This window comes from Pseudophryne corroboree, chromosome 7 (assembly GCF_028390025.1).
Source record: "Pseudophryne corroboree isolate aPseCor3 chromosome 7, aPseCor3.hap2, whole genome shotgun sequence".
In the NCBI taxonomy this organism is placed as follows: Eukaryota; Metazoa; Chordata; class Amphibia; order Anura; family Myobatrachidae; genus Pseudophryne; species Pseudophryne corroboree.
This window is the reverse complement of record NC_086450.1, coordinates 74,459,991-74,477,660: the sequence shown is the minus strand read 5'-3', so window position 1 is coordinate 74,477,660 and position 17,670 is coordinate 74,459,991. Positions and strand designations below refer to the sequence as shown.

The 17,670-nt window shown below is 46.7% G+C and overlaps 1 protein-coding gene across 3 annotated transcripts in view; it reads left to right on the top strand.

Moving 5' to 3' along the window:
- The window catches only part of DNAJC10 (DnaJ heat shock protein family (Hsp40) member C10), a 136,458-nt gene that overhangs the window by 91,297 nt on the left and 27,491 nt on the right, over positions 1–17,670 (top strand). For all 3 annotated transcript variants that reach the window (XM_063933323.1, XM_063933321.1, XM_063933322.1), the window contains 4 exons: positions 6,846–6,980; positions 7,935–8,024; positions 15,198–15,311; positions 15,420–15,534. In XM_063933323.1, the coding sequence (XP_063789393.1) occupies positions 6,846–6,980; positions 7,935–8,024; positions 15,198–15,311; positions 15,420–15,534 (454 nt within the window). The remainder of the gene's footprint in view (positions 1–6,845; positions 6,981–7,934; positions 8,025–15,197; positions 15,312–15,419; positions 15,535–17,670) is intronic.

Here is a 17,670-nt window from a genome sequence, read left to right as displayed (position 1 = left end):
GATGAGACTGGGATTGAGCAAAATGTCTAGCCTGCAGGTACATAAAAAATTCCCGGTGGGAAATACCAAATTTTGTCTGGATATCAGAGAGAGAAAGCACTACGTTGCCTCCTGGGTCGTATATGTCTCTAATAGCTGCGATCCCCTTTTCTCTCCAACTCAAAAAATGTGTGTTATCAAGGCCAGGAAGGAAACATGGGTTACCCCAAAACGTAGTGTGAAGAGAGGTGTCAGGTTTTCTCTGTGCTTTAGTATGAGTGGCCTGCCATGCTCGATATGTATGCCAAAATAAAATATTAAGTTTAATCCAGATGGGAGACGGGAGTTTGGGGTGTGTAAGAGTGCAGCAGGGGAGAAAGGATGGAATACGGCCAGTTCAAGTGTCAGGTTCGTAAATACTGATCTGCCCCAAAGCCAGTCTGTGATATACCGGTACATCGCTGCTCTACTAAATAGGACAGGATCCGCGATTCCCATACCTCCCTCTTCACGTAATAGCTGTAATCTAGCGTATGGGACCCTTGGTCGTTTTCCGGCCCATAGAAATCTAGTGAAACACTGTTTAAGGAAAAGGACATCTTTCTCAACGAGGGCAATAGGGAGCATAAGCAGAAAATAAGCAATCTTGGGAAAGATCACAGATTCAATAACTTCTGCGCGACCCATAAGAGATAGGGGCAGAGACGCCCAGTCAGTAAGTATTGTAGACACTTTGGACAAAATAGGACCAAAATTAATTGCATATAGATCCGGGAGGGAAGTAGGGATCTGAACTCCTAAATATTTAAGACTATCTCGGGTCACTGGAAATCGGGACAGGACCGGGTGTAATGGAAAGAGGGAAGAGTCCCCTGAAAGGAGGAGAAGCTCGGATTTAGATATATTAATCTTGTATCCCGCAAAGGAACCAAATTGTTCAATCAGGGAGACAATCGCAGGGATGGACGTATCCGGATGAGAAATAAATAGAAGCATGTCGTCGGCATACAGTGATAATTTTACCGTGGTGTCCATGATTTTTATGCCTGTAATGTCGGGAGAATTTCTCAGGGAAACAGCTAAGGGTTCTAACGCTAAGGCAAATAATAAAGGTGATAAGGGGCAGCCCTGACGTGTGCCACTCTGGATAAGGAAAGGGGAAGAGAGAATATTATTCCCCAAAACTTGAGTGGAGGGAGATTCATATAGCCGGGAAATAAGAGAGACAAAGTCCTCAGGTGCACCAAAGCGATGGAGCGTTTCATACAGATGGTCCCAGGTGACCAGGTCGAACGCCTTTTCGGCATCAATGGATAAGAATACATTAGTGTCAGTGGGCTTGGAGAGCTGAAAGGCCTGCATAACAGTCAAGACCTTTCGGATATTGCTCACTGATTGCCGACCCCAGATAAATCCAGTCTGGTCAGTATGCACTATATCAGGGACTATGAATTTGAGTCTATTAGAGAGGATTTTAGTGAATAATTTATAATCCATGTTTAAAAGGGAGATCGGACGATAAGAACTGGGAGACTCAGGATCCCGGCCAGGCTTTGGTATAACCTTTATGACGGCTGAATTAAAATATTGGGGCAAGGAAGCACCCTGCATAAAAGAACTAAATAAGACAGAAAGAGGTTCGCTCAGTCTAGTAGATAGAATTTTATAGTAGTCATTGGCGAAACAGTCAGGGCCCGGAGTCTTCCCAGTCTTCAGTCCAGCTATTGCTAGAGAAACTTCCTCAGTGGTGATAGGTGCAAGAAGAGAGGTACAGTGCGACTCTGATATTTGAGGCAGATCAGTAGAAGACCAAAAGCTGGACTTGTGTGTCTGGTTAATAAGAGGACGTGAATACAGAGTGGTATAAAAAGACTGTAGCACCTCAAGCAATCTCGGCCGAGGTCCGTACTCTGTCCCCACCTTGGGTGAGCAGAGAGTGAATGACCACTTTAGGGTGTCTGCCTTTTAACAAACGTGATAACAGTTTGCCAGACTTGTTGCCATATATGTAAATGCTACAGTCTTTTGAAAATGAATATTTCGCTTCCATTTGAGAAAGGAGGGTATCAAACAGTGTTTTTTGTGTAAGGTACCTTTCTCTAGTAGAAGGGGAGGGGGAGGATTTAAATTCCTGGAAAGCGTGAGTAAGGGCCGCCTGGGTTTCCAAGTATTGTGAATTGAAGTCTAAATCCCTTTTTTTACTATAGGAAATAATGTTTCCCCGTATAACTGATTTTGACGCCTGCCAGAAAAGAGCAGGATCATCGCTCAGAGTTTCTCCATTGTGCGTATGATAATCCAGCCACGCTGCATCTAATGAGGAGCGGAATTTCAGAGAGCCACTTAAATGAGAGGGGAAGTGCCAGGAGCGAAAAGGGGATTTTTCTGAGAGGAGCATCAATTTCATCCACCATAAAGCATGGTCTGAAATACAGATATCTTCGATTTTAGAGTCAGCCACTTTTGAGAAAAGGGAGTCAGATAATAGCAGATAATCAATCCTCGAGAACGTGTGGTGCGCAGCTGAGAGACATGTAAATTCCCTTTCTAATGGGTAGCATGCGCGCCACACATCTACTAAGGACAGCTGCGAGCAAATATAGGGGATACCAATACGTGGTAACGAGGGGGGAACGCGAGGGGGAGGGGATTTATCCATGGTTGAAGAAGAATATAGATTAAAATCTCTGCCCAGGATTATGGGAATTTCAGAGTAATTTAGTAGTTTAGTGACCATGTTCATGTAAAATTGCTTAGAGTACTGATTGGGAGCATAGATATTACAGAGTAGGAACCTGGATGCGTACAATGTGACATCTGCCAGTACATACCGACCCTGAGTGTCATCTAAAATCGCTTGGACAGAGATGGGGACCATGTGTCGTGCTAATATAATCACTCCTCTAGCCTTAGAAGAGAAGGAGGAAGAGGCTACCACAGACCAACCCATAGTGTTCAGTTTTACCTCCTCATTTGGCATGAGGTGAGATTCCTGAATGAAAACTACATCCATCCCCACCTTCCGAAGATAGAGTAACATTTTCCTGCGTTTAGCTGGGGAGTTGATCCCTCCCACATTCAACGTGCCGACCCTCAGACTAGCCATGCATCAAATGAACTGGGAGAACCTGAAAACCTGCACAGTAACCATAATATCTACAGCCGCCGAGAAACGAATACCAAACATACCGGGGTGGACACATGAGGAGAAGAAGGGGAGGGGGAGAAGAAAAGAAGGACAAAAACATAGAAAACACATAAAATATAACATTAACATTGTGAAAGAAACTCCTGCTAAGGACGATCATAACTTCAGAAAACGAGAACAACCGGTTCGAGCAAGCACAGAGGCCGTCATAAACCGCCACTGAGCCAGCCAGAATTTGATAACCTGAGGAAAAAGTGAGGGGAGGGGCGCCCTTACCCACCCTCGGCAACATAATATATGAAAATATACATAAGAAAAATAACCAGAAAATATCAGAGCACACAGAGCTTGTTACAGACAAAGAAAAGTGCAGCCTGTCACATAAGTAGAAGGGGGAAATATCTCCGCTAAGCATATAAGCATTCTAGAAAGATTGCATATCCAGGAAAAAACAGATGAATAAGAAAAATCTAGAACATAAAACAAAGCAAAATGGTTCGGCCCGTTGTATAGGACCAAAGGCTCTTTTGGGGGGAAAAAACATCCGCAGCAGCTTCTACATCAATAATTAATTTAAATTAGATTGGCGGACATAGCCGGAAACAGAGAAGTCCAGGAGCAATACTCCAGCCATCTCGCTCCAGGGTGTCGTCCGCCTGAGAGGAGTCGTCATCTGCCTGGGAGGCCTCGGAGACATAAGCTTCTGCATCTGCAAGATTTGTAAAGTCTCGAAAAGAATTTCCATCAAACAGACGTAGTCTTGCAGGGAAGAGCAGAGCAAATTTTTTATTCGCCTTTACCAAACGGGAGCAAAGGGGGGTAAATTCTCGACGTACCCGGGAAACCTCCGCGGAGTAGTCCTGGAATATGGCCAAACGAGCTCCCTCCCATTGTAAATTCCTATGCTTCCTGGATGCCGACCATATTGCCTCCTTATGGAGAAAGTTTAGACATTTAAATATGACCACACGTGGTCTGCTATTAGGTGCAGAACGTGGGGGACCCAGTCTGTGGGCTCTCTCAATAACTAAGCCAGTGCATTCATCCTGGATATGCAGTAAATCAAGGAGGGACGTTTGCAAAAACAGAGTCAAATCAGGACCTTTCAATGATTCAGGGAGCCCCAGAACCCGAAGATTTGATCTCCTCGATCTGTTTTCAAGATCGTCAACCTTGTTCAGCAGTTGAAAGTGAGATTTCTGGAGCTCATCATATCTGTGCTTAAGATCCCCAACATCCTGAAAAGTCTCCCCCAGCCTTTGTTCGTTTGTAAGAACAGTCTTGGATAGCTGCTTAATTTGGGATTTTAGATCTTTTTTACTGCTTGCTGCATTTTAGCAGCATGTGCATCCATGATAGGCTCCATGGCATCCCTAACAGCTCTTACTACATCAGCATAAGTCACTGGAGAGGCAGGGGTACAGTCAGGCTCACCTGAGGGAGAAGTGTGTTTTGCAGAAGCCTGTTTGATGCTGCCAGCAGCCTGCAGACTCGTTTGTGAGTTAGGTGCGGCGGCCATCTTGGATTCTCCCGGCCGTTTTTCAGACCTCGATCTCTGGACTTTAGGGGGCATAGGGGAGGACAGAAATCTTTCCATCCAGCTCTCTACACCTTCCCACTGGTAGTGTGCAGCAGGCGCGGAGAAAAGCTGCGAACGGGAGGCGTTGTGTGCTCCGGTTGCCGAGGGTGCAGGAGAGCTGCAGCAATAAGCTTCTCCTCACATGGGCGCCGGAACCGGAAGTCTGGGCTAGGAAGGAGGTTACGGCGAAACATTATCACCGTATTTGGAGAAAGTATGTTTCCTGGTGTGAGCCCAAAATGGATCCTGCGGAAGAGTTTCACTTGGGTCGTTTCTCCATTTTTTGCAGGCAGGTGTAGATGCGGGCCTAAAATTAGGCTCCATCAAGGTGCAGATCTCGGCTTTGTCTATTTTCTTTCAAAAGGAATTAGCTGTCCTCCCAGAGGTTCAGACTTTTGTGAAAGGAGTAATGCATATCAATCCTCAGTTTGTGCCTCCTGTGGCTCCATGGGATCTTGACGTGGTCTTACAGTTTCTCATGTCTTCCTGGTTTGAGCCTTTGCGTAAGGTTGAGTTGAAGTTTCTCACTTGGAAGGTAGTGATGCTGTTGGCGCTGGCGTCTGCCAGGCGGGTGTCAGAGTTGGCGGCTTTATCTCATAAGAGCCCGTATTTGATTTTTCATCCTGATAGGGCAGAATTGTGGACTCGTCAACAATTTTTGCCAAAGGTGGTGTCTTCGTTTCACATTAACCAACCTATTGTGGTGCCGGTGGCTACGGATGCTGGGGCGGTTCCAAAGTCTCTGGATGTGGTCAGAGCTTTGAAGATCTACGTCGCCAGAACGGCTGTTGCCAGGAAAACTGAGGCGCTGTTTGTCCTGTATGCTTCTAACAAGATTGGTCATCCTGCTTCAAAACAGACTATTGCACGCTGGATTTGCAGTACGATCCAACAGGCTCATTCTTCAGTCGGGCTACCCGTGCCGAAGTCAGTAAAAGCCCATTCTACCAGAAAAGTGGGCTCGTCTTGGGCGGCTGCCCCAGGCGTATCAGCATTACAGCTTTGCCGTGCAGCCACCTGGTCAGGGGCAAACACTTTTGCCAAGTTCTATAATTGATACCCTGGCTGATGAGGACCTTACGTTTGCTCAGTCGGTGCTGCAGAGTCGTCCGCACTCTCCCGCCCGGTTTGGAGCTTTGGTATAGACCCCATGGTCCTTTTGGAGTCCCCAGCATCCTCTAGGACGTAAGAGAAACTAGGATTTTGGTACTTATCGATAAATCATTTTCTCCTAGTCCGTAGAGGATGCTGGACGCCCATCCCAGTGCGGACTGTTACTGGCAATGTTTTCGTGTTAGTTAACTTGGTTTATACACGGGTAGTGTATTTCTGGTTTTCAGCTTGTTGCTGTTGTTGTTATTTTATACGGTTATCTGGTTTACTATTACTCCGGTGATACGGTATGTTTGTGTTTGTGGAACCTTTAATACAGCATTTTTGGGTCCCCTACTGAGATAATAACATATACTGTATATTATATATTATGTTATACTACATAAATATATTCTATAGAAATATTATATACATATATACGTGTCATTATCTCAGTAGGGGAACCAAAAATGTGTTATTTTTGGATAAGGGATACTCAACCTGTAATGACACTTGGGGAGATTGAGCTGTGGAAAGAGATAACGTGGAGAAGCTGTCCAATACAACAAATCACCTCATTTATCAAGCACAGGGGGAGATGTACGAAGCCTTAGAGAGTGATAAAGTGTAGCGAGATAAAGTACAAGCCACTCAGACCCTAACTGCCATGTTACAGGCTGTGTTTGAAAAATTACAGGAGCTGATTGGTTGGTACTTTATCTCTCTCCAAGGCTTAGTATATCTGCCCGATAGTCTTGGAAATTACAGTCAAAAGCTTATTGGTTGCTCTGGGCAACTTCTCCACTCTCTCTAAGGCTTGCCACATTTCCCTGACAGGACGTTACAGGACAACCTGTATTAAAGCTTATCTATAGATAAAAGATTGGAGGGCAGAACAGATCAGATTGGGAAGCAATATCGGCACACACCGAACAATAACATTTTAATCATTCAGACGATTTAGATCCCTTGTGTGGAAATGTTGCCGGCTGACAGGCCAGATCTGTGCAGGGAGATACTTAATAATTCCTCTTTCTTGTGACCTAGGACGGACTTGTCAGTGTTGGATGGATGGATTGCTCTACGCAAGCTGATCTCTGTGACAATTTGGAAATCACAACTAGTTCTACCGCTTACTTCCCGCCTGGAGCCACTCTATCCAATAAAGATAATGGTGTTTTGGTAATTGCATATTGCGTTGTCATATACAGGGGGAGATTCAATTGTTTGAAAAGTCAGCTGTGTGTCTGTTTTTTCCTATCTAATAGACAGAAAAAAACAGACTCCCAACCGACTTTTCAAACATTTGAATTCCCCCCACAGTGTCTGCCTGGTAACATTATATAAGTCCAGTTACACTTCAGAGATCATTATTTAGGGTATTCTACCTGGCTGACAGGATGTTGGCGGTCATGTGAACGAAGCCGAAATTTGTTATGGTTAGGCACTGGCAGGGGGTAGGATTAGGCACTAGAGGGGGGGGTTAGCCATAATCGCCACCCCCGGAGGATTAGCCCTTCCCGCCACCCACATGGGTTAGGGTAGGGGACATGGGTAAGTAGAAAGACTTACCCCCTCCAATGTTGCTAATTTCAATGTCGGGATGCCACGGTCGGTCACGTGGTATAGTATGTATTCCACTGTAGCATATGAATTCTCCTACATCAGCTGATAACTATATCAAGTTCATCTTATATGTTTTTGTTTCCTATTGATAGTATTGTTAACAATGAGGGGATCTATGACATCCAATCCCTGCTAGAGTATATTTTACACAGGAATATAACCCAGTCAGTAGCAGTCTTTCGTTTGTGAGCCTATTCCAGCAGGTAACGCGATCAGAGCTATTCAATTAGAGACCCGCAAGCAGGCAGTGCTCTTTGTATTAGCACCTCAGGAGGGTGCAGACGTAAGACTGAGTGCTCCTGGGTCTCTTATTGAATAGTCCAACCACTTTACCCACAGAATAGAACTCTCTACTCAACCCACGGCTAACTCAATCCATCCCTTAATAGGGATATAAAAATAATATACTTAATGTTAAATAATTTTCCTATTGATGCCCTTTTCTAACGAAGCCACAAAGCATCCCGTAGAATCGAAAATAGGTTTATAATTTGTCTTTTTCTTGTTTAGTTCCTAAATTCTTTAGACGTGAAAGAGATCTACAGCGAGGTGATGAAACATCTTCCTGACTTGGAATTGCTTTCTCCAGATTCTTTAAAGGTAAACATAGGTGCAGTTATATTTCTCTAACGTCCTAGTGGATGCTGGGGACTCCGAAAGGACCATGGGGAATAGCGGCTCCGCAGGAGACTGGGCACAAAGTAAAAGCTTTAGGACTAGCTGGTGTGCACTGGCTCCTCCCCCTATGACCCTCCTCCAAGCCTCAGTTAAGATTTTGTGCCCGAACGAGAAGGGTGCAATCTAGGTGGCTCTCCTGAGCTGCTTAGAGTAAAAGTTTAAATAGGTTTTTTATTTTCAGTGAGACCTGCTGGCAACAGGCTCACTGCATCGAGGGACTAAGGGGAGAAGAAGCGAACTCACCTGCGTGCAGAGTGGATTGGGCTTCTTAGGCTACTGGACATTAGCTCCAGAGGGACGATCACAGGCCCAGCCATGGATGGGTCCCGGAGCCGCGCCGCCGGCCCCCTTACAGATGCTGAAGCAAGAAGAGGTCCATAAATCGGCGGCAGAAGACTTTCCTGTCTTCATAAGGTAGCGCACAGCACTGCAGCTGTGCGCCATTGCTCTCAGCACACTTCACACTTCGGTCACTGAGGGTGCAGGACGCTGGGGGGGGCGCCCTGGGAAGCAATGAATTTACCTTATTTGGCAAAAAATACATCACATATAGCTCCTGGGCTATATGGATGTATTTAACCCCTGCCAGTTTTCCAGAAAAAAGCGGGAGAAGAGCCCGCCGTGAAGGGGGCGGGGCCTATCTCCTCGGCACACAGCGCCATTTTTCCCACACAGCTCCGCTGGTAGGAAGGCTCCCAGAATCTCCCCTGCATCCTGCAACTACAGAAACAGGGTAAAAAAGAGAGGGGGGCACTTATTTGGCAAAATAACAGATATAAGCAGCTATAAGGGATAGACACTTATTGTAAGGTTGTCCCTATACATATATAGCGCTCTGGTGTGTGCTGGCAAACTCTCCCTCTGTCTCCCCAAGGGGCTAAGTGGGTCCTGTCCTCTATCAGAGCATTCCCTGTGTGTGTGCTGGGTGTCGGTACGTGTGTGTCGACATGTATGAGGAGGAAAATGATGTGGAGGCGGAGCAATTGCCTATAATGGTGATGTCACCCCCTAGGGAGTCGACACCTGAATGGATGGCCGTAATTAAGGAATTACGTGACAGTGTCGGCACGTTACAGAAAACTGTTGACGACATGAGACAGCCGGCAGCTCAGTTAGTGCCTGTCCAGGCGTCTCAAACACCGTCAGGGGCTATTAAACGCCCGTTACCTCAGTGGGTCGACACGGACCCAGACACAGACACTGACTCCAGTGTCGACGGTGAAGAAACAAACGTATTTTCCAGTAGGGCCACACGTTACATGATCACGGCAATGAAGGAGGTTTTGCACATCTCTGATACTGCAAGTACCACAAAAAGGGGTATTATGTGGGGTGTGAAAAAACTACCCGTAGTTTTTCCTGAATCAGATGAATTGAATGAAGTGTGTGATGAAGCGTGGGTTACCCCCGACAAAAAAACTGCTAATTTCTAAAAAATTATTGGCACTATATCCCTTCCCACCAGAGGTTAGGGCTCGTTGGGAAACACCCCCTAGGGTGGATAAGGCGCTCACACGCTTATCAAAACAAGTGGCGTTACCGTCTCCAGAAACGGCCGCCCTTAAGGAGCCAGCAGATAGGAGGCTGGAAAATATCCTTAAAAGTATATACACTCATACTGGTGTTATACTGCGACCAGCAATCGCCTCAGCCTGGATGTGCAGTGCTGGGGTGGCTTGGTCGGATTCCCTGACTGAAAATATTGATACCCTGGACAGGGACAATATATTATTGACTATAGAGCATTTTAAAGGATGCATTCCTATATATGCGAGATGCACAGAGAGACATTTGCACTCTGGCATCAAGAGTAAGTGCGATGTCCATTTCTGCCAGAAGAGGATTATGGACGCGACAGTGGTCAGGGGACGCGGATTCCAAACGGCATATGGAAGTATTGCCGTATAAAGGGGAGGAGTTATTTGGGGGCGGTCTATCGGACCTGGTGGCCACGGCAACGGCTGGGAAATCCACCTTTTTACCCCAAGTCACCTCGCAGCAGAAAAAGATACCGTCTTTTCAGGCTCAGTCCTTTCGTCCCCATAAGGGCAAGCGGGCAAAAGGCCACTCATATCTGCCCCGGGGCAGAGGAAGGGGAAAAAGACTGCAACAGACAGCTTCTTCCCACGAACAGAAGCCCTCCCCCGCTTCTGCCAAGTCCTCAGCATGACGCTGGGGCCTTACAAGCGGACTCAGGCACGGTGGGGGCCCGTCTCAAGAATTTCAGCGCACAGTGGGCTCACTCGCAAGTGGACCCCTGGATCCTGCAGGTAGTATCTCAGGGGTACAAATTGGAATTCGAGACGTCTCCCCCTCGCCGGTTCCTGAAGTCTGCTTTACCAACGTCTACCCCCGACAGGGAGGCGGTATTGGAAGCCATTCACAAGCTGTATTCCCAGCAAGTGATAATCAAGGTACCCCTCCTACAACAGGGAAAGGGGTATTACTCCACGCTGTTTGTGGTACCGAAGCCGGACGGCTCGGTGAGACCCATTTTAAATCTGAAAGCCTTGAACACTTACATAAAAAGGTTCAAGTTCAAGATGGAGTCACTCAGAGCAGTGATAGCGAACCTGGAAGAAGGGGACTACATGGTGTCTCTGGACATCAAGGATGCTTACCTCCATGTCCCAATTTGCCCTTCTCACCAAGGGTACCTCAGGTTTGTGGTACAGAACTGTCACTATCAGTTTCAGACGCTGCCGTTTGGATTGTCCACGGCACCCCGGGTCTTCACCAAGGTAATGGCCGAAATGATGATTCTTCTTCGAAGAAAAGGCGTCTTAATTATCCCTTACTTGGACGATCTCCTGATAAGGGCACGGTCCAGAGAACAGTTAGAGGTCGGAGTAGCACTATCTCAAATAGTACTACGACAGCACGGATGGATTCTAAATATTCCAAAATCGCAGCTGATTCCGACGACACGTCTGCTGTTCCTAGGGATGATTCTGGACACAGTACAGAAAAAGGTGTTTCTCCCGGAAGAGAAAGCCAGGGAGTTATCCGACCTAGTCAGGAAACTCCTAAGACCAGGCCAGGTGTCAGTGCATCAGTGCACAAGGGTCCTGGGAAAGATGGTGGCTTCTTACGAAGAAATTCCATTCGGCAGATTCCACGCAAGAACTTTTCAGTTGGATCTGCTAGACAAATGGTCCGGATCGCATCTTCAAATGCATCAGCGGATAACCCTGTCTCCAAGGACAAGGGTGTCTCTCCTGTGGTGGTTACAGAGTGCTCATCTCCTAGAGGGCCGCAGATTTGGCATTCAGGATTGGGTCCTGGTGACCACGGATGCCAGCCTGAGAGGCTGGGGAGCAGTCACACAGGGAAAAAATTTCCAGGGCTTGTGGTCAAGCATGGAAACGTCACTTCACATAAATATCCTGGAACTAAGGGCCATTTACAATGCCCTAAGTCAGGCAAGGCCTCTGCTTCAGGGTCAGCCAGTATTGATCCAGTCGGACAACATCACGGCAGTCGCCCACGTAAACAGACAGGGCGGCACAAGAAGCAGGAGGGCAATGACGAAAGTGGCAAGGATTCTTCGCTGGGCGGAAAATCATGTGATAGCACTGTCAGCAGTGTTCATTCCGGGAGTGGACAACTGGGAAGCAGACTTCCTCAGCAGACACGATCTTCACCCGGGGGAGTGGGGACTTCACCCAGAAGTCTTCCACATGATTGTAAACCGTTGGGAAAAACCAAAGGTGGACATGATGGCGTCTCGCCTCAACAAAAAACTGGACAGATATTGCTCCAGGTCAAGGGACCCTCAGGCAATAGCTGTGGACGCTCTGGTAACACCGTGGGTGTACCGGTCAGTGTATGTGTTCCCTCCTCTTCCTCTCATACCAAAAGTACTGAGAATCATAAGAAGGAGAGGAGTAAAGACTATACTCGTGGCTCCGGATTGGCCAAGAAGGACTTGGTACCCGGAAATTCAAGAGATGCTCACGGAAGACCCGTGGCCTCTACCTGTAAGACAGGACCTGCTCCAGCAGGGACCATGTCTGTTCCAAGACTTACCGCGGCTGCGTTTGACGGCATGGCGGTTGAACGCCGGATCCTGAAGGAAAAAGGCATTCCGGATGAAGTCATCCCTACCCTCATCAAAGCCAGGAAGGATGTAACCGTACAACATTATCACCGTATTTGGCGTAAATATGTTGCGTGGTGCGAGGCCAGGAAGGCCCCTACGGAGGAATTTCAACTGGGTCGATTTCCTGCATTTCCTGCAAACAGGACTGTCTATGGGCCTCAAATTAGGGTCCATTAAGGTTCAAATTTCGGCCCTGTCGATATTCTTCCAAAAAGAACTAGCTTCTGTTCCTGAAGTTCAGACGTTTGTCAAGGGAGTACTGCATATACAGCCTCCTTTTGTGCCTCCAGTGGCACCTTGGAATCTCAATGTAGTGTTGGGATTCCTAAAATCACATTGGTTTGAACCACTCACCACTGTGGACTTGAAATATCTCACATGGAAAGTGGTAATGCTGTTAGCCCTGGCTTCAGCCAGGCGTGTATCAGAATTGGCGGCTTTATCCTATAAAAGCCCTTACCTAATTTTTCATACGGACAGGGCAGAATTAAGGACTCGTCCTCAATTTCTCCCTAAGGTGGTTTCAGCATTTCACTTAAACCAACCTATTGTGGTGCCTGCGGCTACTAGGGACTTGGAGGATTCCAAGTTGCTGGACGTAGTCAGGGCCCTGAAAATATATGTTTCCAGGACGGCTGGAGTCAGAAAATCTGACTCGCTGTTTATCCTGTATGCACCCAACAAGCTGGGTGCTCCTGCTTCTAAGCAGACGATTGCTCGTTGGATTTGTAGTACAATTCAGCTTGCACATTCTGTGGCAGGCCTGCCACAGCCAAAATCTGTAAAAGCCCATTCCACAAGGAAAGTGAGCTCATCTTGGGCGGCTGCCCGAGGGGTCTCGGCTTTACAACTTTGCCGAGCAGCTACTTGGTCAGGGGCAAACACGTTTGCTAAATTCTACAAATTTGATACCCTGGCTGAGGAGGACCTGGAGTTCTCTCATTCGGTGCTGCAGAGTCATCCGCACTCTCCCGCCCGTTTGGGAGCTTTGGTATAATCCCCATGGTCCTTTCGGAGTCCCCAGCATCCACTAGGACGTTAGAGAAAATAAGAATTTACTTACCGATAATTCTATTTCTCATAGTCCGTAGTGGATGCTGGGCGCCCATCCCAAGTGCGGATTGTCTGCATTACTTGTACATAGTTATTGTTACAAAAATCGGGTTATTGTTGTTGTGAGCCATCTTTTCAGAGGCTCCTTCTGTTATCATGCTGTTAACTGGGTTCAGATCACAAGTTGTACGGTGTGATTGGTGTGGCTGGTATGAGTCTTACCCGGGATTCAAAATCCTTCCTTATTGTGTACGCTCGTCTGGGCACAGTATCCTAACTGAGGCTTGGAGGAGGGTCATAGGGGGAGGAGCCAGTGCACACCAGCTAGTCCTAAAGCTTTTACTTTGTGCCCAGTCTCCTGCGGAGCCGCTATTCCCCATGGTCCTTTCGGAGTCCCCAGCATCCACTACGGACTATGAGAAATAGAATTATCGGTAAGTAAATTCTTATTATAATACATAAAGTCATTGCTGCCATAGATTCCATTGATTTTAATGGATTCCAAATCGATGAAATTAGATCTAAATCAAAGTTGGGTTTCCAGGGCTAAATGCACATTTTCTGAAATGTAAAATTGAAAATAAAAATTGAATGTTAGTAAATGTGTGTTTGTTTTGAAATTGATTTATTTTATAAAAAAAACAAAACAAAAAGAAAATCTATGAAAATCGACCTTTAATAAAAAAATAAAAATAAACCCTAGGATTGATCCTGAGTGTCCCCACTTCCTTAGGTCTTCAGACCTGGGGTGGCCTGTCTAGGCCTGGGTCACTTTATGGCCGGGGGACCCCACGCTGTGTCTCTCCTATCTATAGTGTCGCCATTAGCATTTTCTTTTATATTTTATCATATTAAAGCAATATAGAGCCTATTGTTTTGTGCTGTGTTTCAAGCCAGCGGCAGATTTACGGCAGATTCTCATCTGATTGTCAGTGGGACTTTGGCTTCAAACCAGTGGGCATCAGGGGTGGATTTAAAATGACAGTCAAAGATGATGCTTAGCAAATTCTGTATTTTTATTTATTATTGTTATTATTATCCTTTATTTATATTGAGCTACAAAGGGAACCGCAGTGCCTAATTACAGAGTACATAGATTAATAATCAAAAAAGGAAAATAGTGTCTTACAGGGTTAATAAACATAGCTATATTAGCAGACGACACTGACGTAAGTATAAGGGTGGCAGGAAACTAGGATTTGGCGCCGTCGAAGATGGTTTACGTAAGAGAAGAATAAGCACATGAGGGTTGAGGGCCCCGCTTGTGAGCGCTTACATTCTAAAGGGGAGGGACAGACAGACAGGAATGACACAGATGGGGTAGACAGCATAAATAAGAGGTTTAGGATGATATTAGGCTAGGTTTGGCGAGGGAGTGAGTCTTGAGAGCCCATTTGAAGTTCTATAGAGAGTGGGAGAGGTAGAGCATTCCAGAAAAAGGGAGCAGCATGTGAGAAATCTAGAAGGTAGGAGTGGTAAGAAGTAATCAGTTGGAAAGAGAGGCGGCGTGCATTAGCGGAGTGAAGAGAACAGGATTCTGAAAGAAAAGGGAAGCCAGTGAAGGGCTTGTAAGAGAGGGGAGGTGGACGTAGTGTGTTTGGTGAGGAAGATGAGTCGGGCTGCAGCATTGAGGATACATTGGAGTGGAGGCATTTTTCAGGAATGCCAGTCAGGAGGAGATTACAGTAGTCCAGTCTGGAGATGACCAGTGAGTGGATAATGGTCTTAGTAGCATCCTGGGTGAGCAAGGGTCTGATCATATTTTTAAACACATTACCACTGTGAAAGTCCATTGGTTTTGAATTCACAGCAAAACTCACGCTTAGTAAATTTACCTCCTATATAGCAATGTAAATGGTGTGTATCATATTTTGTTTAGTTTGTTCTGAATATTGGACTATATGTAACATAAATTGATGGAAATTCTTCTCTTTCTTAAGGACAGTTTAGCATATCATCGCTGGCTAGTGTTCTTCACCTATGGGAACGATGATCAGTCCTATCTGCCAGATTACAAGAAGCTAAACCTCTTGCTCCGCAATGACCATGTTCAGGTAAAGAACGCATCGGAGCCATGTGATCACAGCCCACCTTCTATAAGTGTTCTATCACAGGATCAAATTGGTGGTTTGATTTTCCTAAATATATATCTCTTTTGTAAGGTCGGACGATTTGACTGCCAGGCCAATCCATCCACATGCAAGTCCCTGTATATCCATAAGCCCTGTGTAGCTGCATTTAAAGGGAAAGGGGTCAATGACTATGAAATTCATCATGGTGAGATTCTGGGGTAATTAGTGGGGCTACTGTTTATCTTTTGGGTTACTTAACCAGAACATTATTCATTTATTTTTATCTATAAAGGGCTGAAATGGTAATCATTCCTTTAAATGATAACTTCTTGTCCTATATAATGTGACTAATGTGAGTTTTGCACATTTACTCCACTGCTAAGACCATTGATTAGGAGAACGCCAGAGACAGAGCCTAATGCTGACCACACATCTAAACAAGTTTCATTCAACTTTGCAACTGTCCAACTTGTGTGACCAGTTTATAAACTCCACACCTGTAACCAGCTCATTCCTCAGACCAGCCAGAGGCTGTCCAGCTGAATGATTCTCACAGAAATAGGCGGACACTGCAACTTTTGTCACTTCTATCCCCTCTTCTCCGCATAACAGCATATCACACAATTACCCTACACACACACACACACACACACACACACACACACACGACAGCGTGCAGTGTGTCCCCTTCCCCCACCCTGCATGACATCATGTCACACAAATCCCTCTCCCCCTCTCCTGCATGGTCGCATGTCACACAATCCCCCCCCCTCCTGCATGGTCGCATGTCACACAATCCCCCCCTCCTGCATGGCCGCATGTCACACAATCCCCCACTCCTGCATGGCCGCATGTCAAACAATCCCCCACTCCTGCATGGCCGCGCGTTGCGTAATCCCCCACTCCTGCATGGCCGCGCGTTGCGTAATCCCCCACTCCTGCATGGCCGCGCGTTGCGTAATCCCCCACTCCTGCATGGCCGCGCATCACACAATCCCCCACTCCTGCATGGCCGCGCGTTGCGTAATCCCCCACTCCTGCATGGCCGCGCGTTGCGTAATCCCCCACTCCTGCATGGCCGCGCATCACACAATCCCCCACTCCTGCATGGCCGCGCGTCACACAATCCCCCACTCCTGCATGGCCGCGCGTCACACAATCCCCCACTCCTGCATGGCCGCGCGTCACACAATCCCCCACTCCTGCATGGCCGCGCGTCGCACAATCCCCCACTCCTGCATGGCCGCGCGTCGCACAATCCCCCACTCCTGCATGGCCGCGCGTCGCACAATCCCCCACTCCTGCATGGCCGCGCGTCGCACAATCCCCCACTCCTGCATGGCCGCGCGTCGCACAATCCCCCCCCTCCTGCATGGCCGCGCGTCGCACAAGCAGAGGAAATGTTTTGGATATGGGTTTTTTTGGACTCTTTTTATGCAAGCTTGGCAGTAGCAAAAACACGTAAACGGTGCGAGTACGGTGTCCTAGTGATATTTTTTAAATCACCTAGGCAGATTGTTGCAACCAAAACATAGTTTATTCTGTAGATAGTGATACAGACATGTAGGCACACAATCACCAGACGGATGCAATGCTCCGCTAGTACAGCATACACAGGTGACGGAAGCACAGATCCTAGTCGCCAATCTACAGACACACTAACAGTTTAACACACAGGGTATACCCCCTTTATTATTCCTACGGTGTTGGACAGATTAGGAACGGTAGCCAGATCGTAAAAGTTTGGAAAACAATAAAACGTATCACTGTGTCCTTCCCCTGTGGCGGTTGGTGCTGGTTGTCCATGGTGGTTGGTGACTGTTGGACCCTGTGGGTGAAGGTGTCTAGGAGACCAATCCAGGGCCCCAGTACACAATGACCCTATCGGCCAAACATCGGTCGACCGTATAATATCTGCATACACAGACCTCTTGTATTCTATATCTCTGATTAAACCCTCCATATGGCAAAATGTAAGAATAACTTCTTTCATTTATAGAAGAATGAACATAAATACGCATGGCACACAATAACACATAGGAGCAACAAATAACAATAAACTATAAGGCAGCGTGACAATGATAGCTCGGGGTACACAGAGGGGTACGTTGGATGCCTTTATGCTTTAATCACACAGCTTGGTTTCACACGTGAATTCAAGAGTAATAAGGGGGGATTTGATGGTTCATAATGTCATGTCCAGTGTCAAATGAGTGGCTTCCATTACAAATAGCCAAAACACATATTTGCCATGTGGTATTTATTTATTGACCGTTATTTATATAGCGCACACCCCCATTCTGCAGCGATTTACAGAGACCCTCCCAGTATGTTCTTGGAA